The sequence below is a fragment of the Miniopterus schreibersii genome (assembly GCF_964146895.1).
Source record: "Miniopterus schreibersii genome assembly, chromosome: 2".
NCBI classification, from domain to species: domain Eukaryota; kingdom Metazoa; phylum Chordata; class Mammalia; order Chiroptera; family Miniopteridae; genus Miniopterus; species Miniopterus schreibersii.
This window is the reverse complement of record NC_138102.1, coordinates 23,943,197-23,959,590: the sequence shown is the minus strand read 5'-3', so window position 1 is coordinate 23,959,590 and position 16,394 is coordinate 23,943,197. Positions and strand designations below refer to the sequence as shown.

At 36.1% G+C, this 16,394-nt stretch overlaps 1 protein-coding gene across 1 annotated transcript in view; it reads right to left on the bottom strand.

Moving 5' to 3' along the window:
• Positions 1 to 11,286: 11,286 nt before the first annotated feature.
• HOOK3 (hook microtubule tethering protein 3) overlaps positions 11,287 to 16,394 on the bottom strand; it is a 75,606-nt gene continuing 70,498 nt past the window's right edge. Inside the window, exon 22 of the mRNA XM_081127030.1 lies at positions 11,287 to 13,753. Within this exon, the coding sequence (XP_080983156.1) occupies positions 13,613 to 13,753 (141 nt within the window). The 3' untranslated portion in view covers positions 11,287 to 13,612. The remainder of the gene's footprint in view (positions 13,754 to 16,394) is intronic.

Below are 16,394 nucleotides of genomic sequence, written 5' to 3'. Positions count from 1 at the left end.
ATTTTTTTTTTCTTTTTACATTGATTTTTTAGAGAGAGTGGAAGGGATGGAGGGAGGGGAGAGAGAGAGAGAGGAAACCATCGGTGTGGGGGAGAGACACCCTGCTGGGGTTGGGGATCAAGCCTGCAACCCAGATATGTGCCTCTGATATGTGACTGGACTCAAACCCGAGACCTTCAGTCCATGGGCCAACGCTCTAACCACTGAGCCAAAACGGCCAGGGCCCCTCCTCTTTGCTATTAAGGTGGTATTTAAGTCTGAATTCTAAGCAATCTCATGGAATTACTAATTTTTCCTTAGGTCTCTCCAAGGTGCATATGAAGTATACATGTTAATAAATATATCTGTTTTTCTCTTGTTAATCTGTCTTTTCTTACAGGGGACTCAGCCAAGAACTCAGCGGGGTAGAGGGAAAGCTATCTTTAACCCTCTAGAGGAGTTAGGAAGGCTTTTGTGGGAACTGTGTGAGCAGAGACCGGAAAGAAGAAAGGAAATGCACGGCAGGTAGAGAGAACAGGACGTGCGTGTTTGGAGTGTTCTTGGCTCAGCAGGGATGCCAAGAACGAAGCCCTGTGAATGAGGGGAAGGGGGTGGTAGGGGAGAAAGATGAAAGAGGAAGCCAGGGGCAATGGTAAGAATGTGGGATTTTATTTTTATTGTGCTAAAATAGTCATAACATTTATCTTTTTATCCATTTTCAAGTGTACAATTCACTGGCATTAAGTGCAACCATTGCTGCTACCCACCTCCATCCATCATCCATCTTCACCGAGTGAAACTCTATACCCTTTAAACAACTCCCCATTCCCTCTTCCCTCCAGCCCCTAGTAACCATTATTGTATTTTTCTCTATGAATTTGATGATGCTGGGTATCTCATAGAAATGGAATCTTACAGTGCTTGTCCTTTTGTAACTGGTTTATTTCACTTTGCATAATGCCCCCTAGGTTCATCCATGTTGTAGCAGGTGCCAGAATTTCCTTTTATTTAAAGGCTAAGTAATATGCCATTGTATGAATAGCTCACATTCATCTGTTAATGGAAACTTGGTTGTGACTCACCCTGGGGGGGGGGGCATGAACACCAGGAGGTGAGATCATCAGAGACCATCTTAGCGATTGCCTGCCATGGCTTCCAATAAGAATTTTCTCTCATCCTTGTTGGTTCTTCTGTACATAGTGTGCCTTTTTACTCGGGATGATTTTAAGATTACCACTGGTTTTAAGCAATTTGGTTTGGTGTGCCATTATGAATTTTTCTTAACATTTCTTGTGTTTGCTTGGGGGTCACTAGCTTCATGGATCTGTAGGTTTATAGTTTTCCTCCAATTTATAAAAATGCAGCCATTGTTTCTTCAAATACTTTTCTATCTCCCTGCTCTTCTCCTTTGGAAACTCCAGTTACACACATATTATTGATCTGAAGTCCATAGTTCACTGATGCTCTGTTAATCTCTTTTCAGTTATTTTTCCCCCCTCTGTATTTCATTTTGAGTAGTTTCTATTGCTATGTCTTAAAATTCACTAATGTGTTCGTCTGTAATGTCTAATCTGGACTTTGGCTAGGAATACGTACACTACACATTCATATTTTGGACAATTTCCTTAAAATATAGTCCCCCAGATTAACTACCAGAGTAGGGGGTAGAAACATTTTATAGCTCATATCACATACAAAAATAGTACTAGTGTATTTGTGGCTTCAGACTTACAGAGTTCTAGGTAGTATCTACCTGAGGTTTTGTTCACACTGCAGCTACATAGCTCATTGTTCTGCACCACTGTTAATGTACTTGGCACAGGGATTAGGAAATGGGGAAAGATTCTGACTTCAGAAGTATTCTTAATGGCGAATGGTACCAGATATTACCGGCGAAGTTAGACCTCGGTCCTTGAGTTTGTTTAAGAAAGAATTCAGAGCTAAGAACTCAAAGACATGCAAAAGTTTATTTAGAAAGTCACAGAAGTAGAACAAGTAAGCTGTACAAGTGAGCCAGCTAGGCTGTGTGGACTGAGGAAACAAGTTACAGAGGCAAAAGAAGGGCACTTGGAGCTTAGGAGAAGGCAAGCAAAGGTATGTGCCTGAAGGAAGAAGGCTCAGGCATGCTCTAGAGAACGAGTGAGCACTAGGTCCTTTGTGTTAAGGAAAGAAGGTGGTGGTAAACGAAGGCGTGTGTGAGAGATCGGGGGGGGGGGGGGGGGGGGGGGGGGGGGAGGCTGAGCCCTTCATCTTCAGGGCTTTTATCTGTTTACCAAAGGGAGGGGTTTTAGGGGAGGTTTCAGGGGAGGATCCAATACAATATTCATCAGCATTCCAGGTGTGTCCTTTCAGGGGGTCATTCGTCAATGCAGCAGGTCCTGATGTCGACCATGACATTGCTTCAGCTGGTTTTGCTGCTTTTCTGGGCCTGGAGCTGAAACACAACTGAGGCCTAGATGTTATCGCTAGTTTGACCGAAACTGTCTCTGTGGTCAACAGACCCGAGGTTTTGTTCCTAAGATTATTTGATGTGGGCCAGAACCTCATTGTCTTGAGGGCTTAGTGCTTAAGGAAGAGGTCCTGCAAGGGCTTGTATGGGAGTTGTATGAAGCTATTCTCTGGCCTCATCATTCCTCCTCTAAGGTGGTCCACCACATGACTGGTGACGGGAGGAAAGGTCAGGGGAGGGTACAGAGCACATGATGAGTGATATGGATGGTCGGGGTGGTGGTGTCTAAAACACATGATCAGCAATATTCTAGGGGAGGAAAGGGTCTTGGGGGCAAGGTCCCACCCTACAATACTTGTTTTCCATTTTTGTCCATTGCATCCATGGCTTTCCACCGTGGTGACTTTCTGTACCTGGCTTATGACCCCTACTCTGCTCATTCTAACTGCCGACTATATCAGTGTGGTCTTCATAGCAGAAACCTTCCTTCTCTTTGAATCCAGAAGGGTAGCTGGATAGTAAGCTGGATCATTCCTCCACTTAAAAGTGGGGTGTATGCAGTCAGTCCCTTGAACCTAATCTTATCTGTGACAATTCTTACAATAAAAGAGAAGTGATGCTGTGTAGTTTCCAAGGTTAGGTCCTAAGCAGCTTTGAAGCTTTCACAGATCTCTGAGAAGTCTTGCTTGGGCAGGGGGTTGGGTTGGGGGAGAAGCTAGCTGCATGCAATAAGTCCATCTAACCTGAGACTCCATTGTGTAGGTGTCCAAACCAGTTATGTCAGGAGGTTGTGTGGAGTTGCTTGATTAGCCCTCAGGTTCTGTCCATATCAGTCAGGGTACCAAACATGTGAGAACAGCCTTCAGATGACTCTAGCCTCAGACATCACCTAACTGCAATTGAATGAGGGACCCCAAATGAGAGCAACTGAGCTTGTCTCCAAACCTGCGAGAGATAACATACCATTTAAAGCCATTAAGTTTTGGATGTAGCATTAACCAGAACAGAAGCATAAATGCTAATGCAAACTGGTAGACTTTCGGCTGAGCTACTTCTATTTGGGAACTTTTCTGTGTTGTGCCCCATTTGATAATCCAAATCTTTGAAGGCAAAGACATTTTTTGGTTTAATTTTTGTGATTCAACCTACCTTCTCATGTGCTTCAATATTAAATACTCAGGACACTCAATATATTAAACTTAATATGGTTATTTCCATGCTAATATATATATATGTAAAACATGTTTTCCAATATTAAAATGAGCTATGTGCACACTAGTTTTTAAAATCTTGGCACGAAGTTCACTTCTAAATTACTTAACTGATTATTTTGATGTAAATATAATCAATTTCCACACTGCTACTACAACTTTACATAACACTGACGATGCCGTATTTCAATAATGTTTAGGGTGAGGTGGGAAAATGGTGAGTTGTCAGGGTCTACAAGGCAGGAAAAGGCACTTATTGCCTAAATAGAATGCCAACAATGCTTTATGTTGTTAAACAAAATAAATACTCTGCCATTGGTTCTTGCTGTACTGTCTGTGGTAAGAATGATCATATTAACATGATAACTCTAAGAGGGGAGAAGCCATGTTTAATTTTCAACCCTAAGACCTTTGCACAAGCAGTATACAAACATTAAGTACCAGTCTAAATCAAAACAAAATCTATCACAGGTACTAGGGAAAAAAACCTCAAATAGTCTTGATTTACACTAAATCAGTGGTATAATCTTTAAATTGATAGCACACTATGTCAAGTGCCAAAGGCAAGTGGATGAAAACTATTAGTTATGAGATTAGTGTTTGTCATGATTTAAGAGAAGGAAAAAAACTCAGCTGAATTTTTATACAAGTCTTTATTTACAACTTGTTTAACAACTGTACACTTTTTGCAGCCTTGAAACATTTTTGTACTCGAATGGGAAAATATAGTTTGACCAAATCTTAACTTTATTCTTCATATACATATACATATATTATATGCATACATATAAACATGTACATATAATTAATACCATAACAAGTTGGCAGTCATAAAATTAAAATGAATAAGTGATATGAAAAGGAAATTCAATATAAGATTTCAAAAAAATTTAAAAATCTGTCTTCTGGTAGTTTCTTGGACTTTATATTTTTGTGACTTTAGTAGAAATTTCTTACTAAGGTTCTCTACCAATTCATTCACCTCAGAAAAACAGTGAGAAAATCCACCTACCTCACACACAGTAAATAGTTGGTAAACATGGGGGGAAATGCTTGTATGCCAATGTTACTAAATTTGTATTGACTCCACTTATAAAGTGAGAAATTTTGAGTCCTATGTGGATTCCATTTTTGGATTATAATGACAAAGAATGAAATTGTGAAATGATTGATTCAATAGTCAACCAGAAATAAGAACATACCTAGCAATCTCCTTTTTGTAAAGGCTTAACTTCGGTAGATAACTACAGTGTCAAATATGAAACTAAGAACAACTCACAGAACAATCAATAATACTTAAGACATGAGTATAAGGCTTTAGAGCTGGGACTGTAATCAATACAACTCCAACTCCAATGTACTAGGGTGTTTTCCAGCTCATCTGAAAAGTTCAAAAAGTACTTGGGGGGGGGACCTCTTTCTATCCCCAAATCTTTGATATAATTTATTAATCAAAATAAGGCAAATTATCAGATATCTTTGACTTTCACCATTCATTATACAACCAAAACGTGGGTGTTATAAATGGTGGGGCAATTGTCAAAACACGAAGATTGCAAAGCAAGACAAACCCGGACATTACTCTTCCGAGTACAACGCATTCTGAATTACACATAACCTGCAAACAGCAAAGTTAGTGACAGCAGTGACATTGTAGTGCATCTGAATTTTAAATAACTAAGGCTATTAAAAAAGAAAAGGCTACCATTAAAAAATCAGAAGGCCTCAAATCATTGATTGGCATTGTGTACAGTTATTTCCTGTATTTATACTAAAATGCTATTTCTTATTTCAAGCATATTGAAAATTTCCCTTAATATGAGTCTCTGTAGAACACATTAAGTTAGGCACCAAGAAAATAATAAACTCAAATCGTAGACTCATCTGAACCTGAACGACAATAAGAATTTTATCATAATTGGCTTGGAATTTGATACTACTGGAACAAGTTCCATTGCTTGATTAAAAATTTTGTACAAGGAAGAAGAAAGCATCATGACTTCCTAACAGGATAGTTTAAGTACAAACTTAACTCAAAAGAATTATGATTAGTCTCTTATTTTCATTAAAAACTCACCAATGTATTTGTATAGATCCTGTTAGTTATGTTACGTGCTTTAGTCATAGGCCAAGTGAATTAATAAATACTAAACAATGTTTCATTAACTAATTCATTGGAATAAAATGTTTGCTTTATACATAAAATTTAACTTGATTCATAATCTGAGTTATTAAGAGCAAGACACTGAAGGAAACTAAAGAAATCATTTGGATCTTGATGTACCTTAAGGTAGAAAATAATCGAATCTGATCGTAGGGACTGAAAAATAATTGTTGGCCACTTTCATTAGCTCTATATAGATTCAGAAGTAATAAAACAGAAGAATGTATTTATCAATTTTTACTTGTAAATAAATTAAGCACTCATCAGTTTCTGCTCGGTACATGTTAGAAACTATCATCAATGTTAAAACACTACATAAAAAAGAAAAAAACATGAAGATACTAAGTTATGATTTATGAAATGACAATTATGTCATTTGAAAAGTAAAGTGCTAAGAGTCTGTTTAATAGTGTCAACAATAAAATTAAAGTTGAAAAACAAATATATATATACTGAAAAGTAGTTTTAAAGAATGGGGTTTTCATTCTTCCAAGGTGTTTAAAAAGGGCTATTAATTTTAATAAGAAAAATAGCTTTATTGAACGATTGCAGTAAAGTCTAGGAGTTATCAGACATTAACTGAATGCCTTTGTTTTCCCTTGGGGTTTTACAGCACTGGCAAAAAGCATTTTCTGCAATGACAAAAATGTTCTAAATCTGTTTCGGCCGATATGGTAACACTACCCATGTGTGGCTACTGAAGTACTTAGTGTGGCTAGGTGACTGGGGAACCAAATATTTTATTTAATTTAAATTGTCACATGTGGCTAGCAGCTAATAATTGGATGATGCAGGTCTAAAATCTACTCTTATCTAGATTAACAAGAAGCCAATGGATGATAAAAGACAATTTAGACGGAGACCTATCCATTCAACAACTAATTAGTAGACACCCAAAATGTATGTTGTCTGTGTGTGTGCGTGTGCGCGTGCTCGTGTGTGTTTACTTTCTTACTCTGGGAGCACAAAAGCAGCTCTCTTCTCAAAGGTCAGCGTCTAGGCTTCTGTTTCAGTGTTGCTTTCTAGGCGGCCTGCCTAAGCAAAGCACATCGGCAGAACGGGTGGTTCCGCAGAAGGAAATGCTACAGACACTTTGCACACGATAAAACCATTTCTCTCATCTGAAAACACAGTTAATACAAAACCCTAAGAGAAAGTTCTTATGAGCAAATCTTCCTATTCTTTGGCAGTAAATCATGTGTCAATGCTTATGTAACAAGTATTTTAGTACTTTTTCACTATGATTTGAAAACTATTCTATTCAACTTACACATAGAAGAGTCCTGACTCCTAAAAACACCTCTTAGTAAGCCAAAAACTTTGCTATGTTTGAACTCAAGAAAATGACCAAGTTCATAAAGCATATCTGTTATAGTAGCACTAAGAGTATCTCTGTAGTATTCTGCCCTCTTCAGGACCTGCCTTTTCCCATCACCTCACCGCCACCACTTACCAGATTCTGACTTCACAGCTCCTGGTATTTGGCTTTCTTTCCCCTGCCTTTGGGTACATGCAATGATGAAGAAACTATGAACGCTAAGAGCCATCTGTAGGCTGGTATTTTAGGAGACAGGAAAATCAAAGGTAAGAGTATCTTCTGATTCACCAGAAGACTGATTACATTTTTATCACTGCGACTCCAGAAAACAAAAAGTTTCACGGGTGTTTGCATTTGAGAGAACTTGGTTTCATGTGTTATTAATTTATGAGTCTTATTAATGTGAAATATAAAATGTAATTCATGCTTAGTAGCCCCAAACCAGCTTCAAATATACTTCCAGACTTAGAACTTCCGATCTGACTTTAAAAAAATTTCAGGAAGAGTACAAAGCCCATTTACCTGGGCAATCTTTGACATTTTTCTGAGTGAGTGCTCCAAAGTAAGGAAAAGAACCCCAGTGGAAAAGATAAAACATGCCACAGAAAGGTAGAAGGAAAATTGTTATCTAATATTAGTAAAGTGCTGTGAATCTTGCAGGGAAGTATAAATAACACATAAATGATTAGAAGTAACACTAAATAATAAGACACTCATTTCTAATAGTGACATACATAAAATAAACACATGATAAAGTGTATATAATCACTGACTATAGGTTAGCAGATACACCAAGAATAAATATGAGCCCCTTTTCTTAATTTCACAATATAGTTGCTAAATTAATTATTTTCTATTGCCAATTTAGAAATCTCTAAAGTGGTAATGCCTGCTCAAAAGTCTCCCATGTGTTATTAGAGCCTCAGCATGCTTTGGTAGTTTTCTTTTTCTCACTTTGAGGTTGTTCTTCCCATGACATTTAATTTTTCCTTTAAGCTCTGAGTAGATATAATTCAGGATATCTGATAGCCCCAGGGGCCTAAAATTTTGAGGCTATCGATAACTTCTCTGATGACTTGGTCTTCACACTCCAAACATCTAATTCAGAGCCTGGTGATAATGTATCAGATACATAAGGGCTCTCCTTGAATATATTTTTAAAAATATATACTCTTGCTTTCACTTTAAACAAAATTTTCTGTGAGGCTACTATGTATAATTAAGAGGGACATAAAACTGAGCCTATGGTTTGTAAACTAGATAAAGCAGCTAATCTAGATAACTGTTAGGAAGTCAGTAGTGATTTTCAGCCCCAAAGATTTCTTCTCATCTCATCAAATCACAGTATTCTCAATGAACTTAAATCACTACCTTAGGTTTAGTAATGGGTTAACAGTTTCAAAATGAAAAGATGCTTTCCTCTCCAGTGATAACATACAGAGTTAATATTGTGTGCCCAGTTAATGCCCAATGAAGGGAACGATAATTAGAAAATAAATTATATTCTGCCCACTCTTTTAAGGAATGATCACATAATAAAGTCAGAAAATTTTATGTGAACTTTTACTTTAGGAATATTTGTTAAGACAGTATAAGTTTTCATTGTATTAAAACTTCCATCTGCCTGGATGTGTTTTATAACTAGGCTATTTCTTATCCCAATAAGAAATGGATTTGCCTTAATAGCATTTCTATTACTTTCTCAGATTTCTATGCTCACTTATATACAGCATACAAACTTATCTTACAGGATATTATTGGAAAATATTGAAAGCAGAAAAATACTGAAGAGAGACATAATGTAATTGCTGATATATAATTGTTAGGAAACATTTATAGATCCCCTACAACTGCCAAAACTCACATACTTGCCATAACTAGGTTCAGGCCTCTAGTTTCTCAGTAACTAATGCCTCTTCTCTATCCTTTTAAGTGCAATGTGGAGAATCCAAGGGCATTTAAAGATAACGTTAAGTTTCATACGGTTTTATATTCAAGATAATACATGTAAATTGGATTGATAAAAGACTGCTTAAAAACAAAATAATCAGTACATACTTCCCAAGAACATACTCAGTGGTTTAAAAGAGATGGATGTCATTCCATTTGTGCTGTCCTTCATTTATAAAAAAGGAGCTAAATATTAATGCTTCTGTGGTTTGAGGGAATGGGGAGGGGTAGAAATGAGCTGTTAGTAACAAATTATTTCAAGTGTTTTGGGCTTCTGAGAAATGACTGATATTTACTGCAAAACTTTAGACCCTAAAATTACTATGCTGAAATTAAGACAATAAAACCTTTTCAAATTTTTCAATAAAAGGAACATACAAACAATTCTTATTTAAATATGCTTTATAGAAAGTAAAAAACTGGATGACAGATACATTGAGAATAGCCTTCCTCATATAAAAACTTCATGATATAAAGTCACTACAGTTACAAAGAATAAGCTCTGAAAATGCTTTCTAAATGTCATGAAACTGGTACAACTACCAAAATAAGCTGCCAAGTTGACAGTGGGAACTGTAGGAAAAGAGATGATCATTATTGAATGGAAAACCCTTTAAACTTATAAAAAGGGGAAAATAAAAAACATGCTAAAATAATTTTCGAAGCTTCTGATACCCTGTTTTAATTTTATTGAGTACACTCATCTTACTTTGGGATATCACATAGGCTTCACTGTTAAAGACGTACAAGGCTACATCAGCTCTACAGCCATTTCTGGGGAAAGGGTTCCTTCATTAAGGGTTCCTTCATAAGGCTAAAAAGTCAAAATATCCTTCCATAGTTTAATGGATAGACAACAAAAAGCACTGTGCCTTAATGTTGTTATTTTGCTCTTAGCAAAAAGCAAGATGCCAGGTACTTCCTTTCACTGTAGCATCACAGATACTCTGATCCGTGTGTCTATGAACTAGCTAGGTCTGTACTTACTAGCTGTGGGTTGTGGATGCTTTTTCAGATAAATGTCATGTTTCAACTGAGGAAAACTGTAACATTCCTGGAGTCTGAGATCTGGACAATTGGAGATTAAATGCCAAGAGTTAAGATAATTTAAAATTTTTAGATTTTTGTTTCAAGATAATTCTTATATTGGGATAAAGATTTTCAAGTTTTTAACATGGTTATTATCTTTAAGGATGATTGCTTATCTGAGAGCAAGAGACACTAAAAAATATTTCATCTCATTAGTTAACAAGAATCGACAAAACTGTTACTGAAAAGGAGATGTGAGTAAAGTAGCGCATAAATAAAATGTCTTTTCTTCAACTTCACTCATCTTTCACTTACAACTTATTGCTGATCTATTTGGACAGCATGAATTTTCATGCCTTTGTGAAAACTAATGAACTATACAGGCTGATGTCTCCAGATATTATTTAGCTTAATTTTGTACAATTGAGTTTTTATTATATAAACAATAAAACCTCAACAAAATTACAGACAATACTTCCTTATTATAATCTAAGTATGCCATTAAGCCAGCTTTACCAGGCTAGTGCTATCTAATACAAATAATTCAACCTTGACCAATTCTGGAAACATGGGTCCTTTATTCAGGGACTTCTTTTTCTTGGTTATTCACAAGCAATTAGACAAATTATAAAAAGATATGATTAAAAATTTGAAAGTTATTTTAAGTACAACTATTATTCTCTTTTTAGATGTGGTAACCTACAATATTTACTGGATTTTTCCCCATTATGAACTTCTTAAGTAGATACTGCAGAACATAAATGTTATGCTTTAATATTCCTTAGTTATTTACTTCGTATTTTCTTACCCTGGTTAGAAGGAAAATAGCAAACAAGCTTTCTGTTTATAAGAATTCGGACACTAGGCGGATGGATCAACTCAACCTAACGCAGTAACACTGTATACTTGGTCCATTGCCGAGGCCAGGACTAGCTCCACTGTCTAAGTGAACTGTGGCTTCATGAAGCTACTATATCTAAGAAGTTTGTGAAAATAAAGCACAGCATAGCTCACCTCTAGATAAAGCAGCCAATGTCTTTTACCTTCCAGATAGACTGTGCATCATCACAAATCTGAGAAATTATAATCATTACAGGAGAAATAGAAATTTCATAAATCCTATCCAAAGCTGGCCAGGGTTGTCGCTGTTACAGCTAAGTGTTATTCCTGCTTTTTTTTTTTTTTTAAACATCACAGAATGTTTAGAAATATAATTTCTTTAATGTAATGAAAGTAATATACTAAACTTTAAAGGTACAGTAAAGGAGAGTAAAAGTTATGAATGTAAAGTACCAAAATAATAGCCTGCAACAGATGAAGAAAAATAAGTAACACTTCCTTCTAAACGCTTGGCAACTTTCCAACCCACTTAGAGAACTAGAGCTGAGTAGGTGGGTGGGTCAGAGACCAGGACTGGGGCAGTAAATAGAGAAGTAAAATTAAAACCTCTTATTTTATGGGGATACAATCCTTTCAATAAATAGTTCACAGATTCTTTTATGTACTCTGCGGGTATAATTTCCCAATTATTTTAACTTGACCAAAGTTATTAATGCTCTATTTTAAAACAGTTGGATCCTTAGGTGATTTGTAAAATGAGGGGCTGGGGATAAGAGCCATCCCAAGTAGATTTTGATCTTTTATTGTCAAAACTTTCTATGTTGATTAGGTCTGTTCAGTCCTCTGAAACTCCACAATGCCTCTGTCCATGTGGTTCCATTATCACTAATTCTTCCTGTTTTACAGTCATATCAGGCAGAAGCATTCACACTGTGCTTAGATTTCTGTACTTAATGTAAGAATTAGCACGATGCATGAAGTCATTTCTATGTATATTCTAAAACTACCTTCAAGTATGATTTCTGAGGACAAAGGAAAACACTACTAATTTTTAGGTCGATTTTCTTATAAAAATGGAGGCAAGAATTTAAAACCAAACATTTGAATACAGTTTCTGAAAATTCTCAATTACATTTAGCTTGATTTAAAGTTACTAATTTGTATTTAATACACAGAACTGAATGAAACCTGAACTTCCAAATAGCACGTACATGAAATAAAATCCTCTAATTTGAAAATCTATCTAAAAACAAAAATAAACAAATTAAAAAATTGACCTAATTTCAGTAATTTTTTGCTTTTAATAAAATGGCCTATGGTGCGAGAAAAAGGCTGAAAGGGAACTTAAATATAATTGGGACCAAATACTTTAGTCAATATGCAGTCAGGCAGAGGCATTTCATTTTCAAATAAATGATATTTTACAGTTATGTAGCACCTTATATACTCAAAGTGCTTTACAATCATTATTACTTGACAACCATTCATCAATGTAAATAAACATGGTTTATAATCAAGCTATCAACGAATCTAAACACTTTGATGCAACCAAATACCTAAGAGAATCTATTCAGTCGCAAAGTCTTGGACTAATATGTAGAATTAAGAAAAAATGTAAGAGACCTGTCACAACATCACATATAAGAAGTCACTTGCTATTTTAATGACTGATATTAAGATGTTAAGTATCAGCAATTATTGAGACATAGAAGTGTTTATATTAATGAATTAGTAAAACAAAAGAGGTGCAAGTCAACAAGGAAACTGCCCAAAAGGTAATGCTACCTATTATTTATAAATATATGAAAACAGATGTGGAGGACAATTGAAACCATGACTATCAGCCACACTGCCAGCTTTTGATCCTGTTACTGTGATATTCCAAAGCAAGAAATAATTAATGCACTGCCTGATTTTTCTCGTCTGTAATTTCCCCCCTAATAACCTAACCAATGCATTCATTTCTGCCAGCAATAAGATAGCAGAAAATAATAAAATTCTATGTATTTATGTTTTAAAAATAGTTTTCAAATCTTCAAACAAATTTAATTTCCTATAAAACAATGTGAAAACTAATTTTTCCCTTCTATCAGGTGCCTTAGAAAAGATCTGATTAGCACCTCTGCCAATGTAATTATTAATTATGTCTTTGCAAAAAGTGCACTTGCCAACCATTCATTTTATATAGTAAATATGCAAGTTATTTGAAGTGCATTTGGAAAACAATTCAAAACACAGACTAATACATCATAAAAAGATTAATTCCCTTTAAACAAAGACATTCTTATAAAGCATGGTAACACAGAGGCACAAGAAAGAATATAAACTGTATATCAATTATTGGCAGAAAATCGAATTCATTACAAAGCCTACATCATTGGGGAAAGGATGTTTTCATACAAAGAAAAGTATTATATTATTATACAACACTTTTAATTGGGCATTTAAAAAATTTTTGGCACATGAAAAGGAACTGAAAGGAGTACAAAATAAAGGACCAAGAAACTAAAACATTACAGATACAGAGAGAAAGTCCTCAAATGAGAAACAACTAAATATTAACATAACATAGAGACAAAATACAAGCTGGCTGAATTTCCTGAAATGGTGTTATGTGTAACAGAAGTATGTTTTGAACGCAGGATGTGTTTTATTCTATTGGCAAGACTTGTCTACCTTGCTGTGGCTGGTTGAACATGGCCCGGGTAAGATCTTCTTGTGCTGGTTGCTTGTCTTTGCCTAGCCAGAAATGACTGCCCTGAACCTGTACTAGCAAGTCTATCTTCAGCCGCCTTTTTATGCAGAGTCATTCCCTATATCACACAGAAAAAAAGGTAATCAATGAAAAAACAGTGGAACATACTCTCACAAAAGACAATTTCATCATGCAGATTTTCTTATTTTGTATCAAAGGCACAATTACGAATGTTAATTCTGCTCATTATAGATTAAAATTTTATAGACATTTCAGTTCCAACAATTAGGTACAAATCTTCCTTTGGAAAAATTAAGACTTAATTTTCTGAACTGACAATAACCAAAACAGATAACGGAGACCGATTTTTAGAATACAGTGCCCATTCTTAATCACTCATACTTCCCTTTCAAATCAAATGTAAGAAGTGATTTTCCAAGGAAAAAAGTGAGATTGATTGGTAGCAGTTGATTCACAAGGGGCTGTGGAAATCACAGGACACATTTAGAATGGAAAACCACAAATGCACCTGTTTCCTAAGGTGGAAAGCACACTGGGTATAATACATACCACACCATGCTGTTTTTCTTCACTTCAGGAAGACTTCAATTCTCAAACAAATTCAGAAAAGTTCCTGGCAGCCTAAATAGAGGGCTCACCAGGGGGCAGGGGATCTTTCTTGAAGACAATAGGATGGCCTACTAGGTCAGAAGGTAGAGGAACTATAATTGCTGGGCCCAGAGCATCTTAACAGGAGGGAAGTAACCTCTGGGGGGTGCACTCTGTAAACGAGGAGGAATAACCACAATGACAGCCTACGAGCAGATCAGGAAAAAAGTGGTCTTGGTACTCACTCATTTAAAGAGCAAGTAGAGAACCCTCGCCAAACATTAAGCACTGAGAGCGGCTGTTTAACCTCACCTGTGACGGGATGCAAGTAAACTGATGGGAGGAAGTGGGAGGCAACAAGGAGGACATGAGGCCCTGGGAGCCGGGGGAGGGTCAGGCAGACAAGCTGAGCTCCTGAAAAGACACAGCCTTCCCAGAATGAAGTGGGCACACAGGCACAGAGGACAGGGGACTAAAACATAAGTCTTCCTATCACCAGTTAGCTTCTAGGAAAAACACGGGTCATGACTTTGCACTCTGAATAGAATAGAATATAGTCTATCCTATATTCCCAGATACACTAACACATCCCTCCATTTTGCCTATAAGAAAATCCAGAAGAGGTTTTTTCACTCAATTTGAAATCAAAGCATTTAAGGATCTGAATAAAATTGACAAATATCTATTGGTAATCTTTATTTATTAATTTGGCTACATATATTAACAATTCTATGTTACTTAAAATATACTATTTTTTTCGCTTTCACATTCTAAGCAACTTATTCAAATTCTTCATATACTTTCAAGACTTCAGTATCCAACACAAGGCCATTCTATGAGATACTTAAAGCCCTTTCCCAGCACCTGTCACCTTCACTTCCACCTCAGTAGGATGAGACGCAGAACATCCTGAACGTATGTATGAAGCTGTTACTGGTATCTTATCCGAACATAACCTGTGTGAGTCTACTCAGTTATTCCTTCACTCTCTGGAGAGCTGGAAATCAGGACTATTCTTTAATACTATATCACAGGATAAATAAATTTAGTTCCATAAGAAACACAATATGTGAAGACATAAAAATCAAGAATATGAAATTGCTAATAAGGATTGAGGGGCAGAGCTCCAGATGGCTATTACTAACCTGTAAGAAAGATAAAGAGGAAAGAGAACAGGTGGTGTCAAGACTAGTTCCCAGAGAACTTCCTTAATATTTAGTTTTTTCCTATTTTTTAATTTTAATTTTCAAGAAACCTATACTTGTTAACAGTAATAGTATTTTAAACTCAATGACTTTCTCTTTTGTTTTTAAATTGTGGTAAAACCTTCAATATGTAGTTTTAACCAAGGCAATTATAAATGTGGATATGCCATGAAATTGTAAGAATTTTTGACACAGATCAAATCACACGATTAGGAGACTGGGACACTAATCTTTAAGGCACAGTATCGGTTAGGACTGTGAAACAGAAACAATGGTAATGTGCCAATAACACAACTATAGGTTCCAAGAGGGTTGATGAAAGGAATCTGGCTTAATTTCCCTTCTCAGGCAACTAACACTTTGAAAAGGCAGAAGTGGTCTTGGGAAGAAGAACAAAAAAGAAAAAGATGAAAAGTCTAGGAAAAAGTACTGAAAGAAGTACAGCATTCTTCCAAATCCACAGCTATTCATATCCAGAAAACCTTACTGAAGCCCAGAATGTGGTGAGCATTTATTTTCCCCTGCAATACATTTTAAGCTTTTTATGTGTGTTGGAAAATCTAATTTCGAAACCTCCAGTTGTTCAGGGTCTAACAACCATAAACATTTTCCAAACCCTATGAGATAGTTAAATTACACTCAGTATAAGTACCACTCCTGCAAGGTAGGTACTGAAATTGTCCCACAAAACAAAAGCTACTGCATCAGCATTTAGATATTATTAACATCCTTTCCCAAGAAGAAAATGGTTCTGAGAGACAAAAATCAAGCTGTCGTTTATCCTTCTACTCTCCAGGGGTGATGACGTGTTCGAGATGCCCTGGCCACCTGCACGCTGGCTCATATCTGCTTCTCAGTCTAGGGTCAGCATTAAGGTTTTGTTAGTGTGTGTTAGGACAGCAATTACTTTCAGATTCATTTGGTAGAACTGCTTCTACAGTAAAG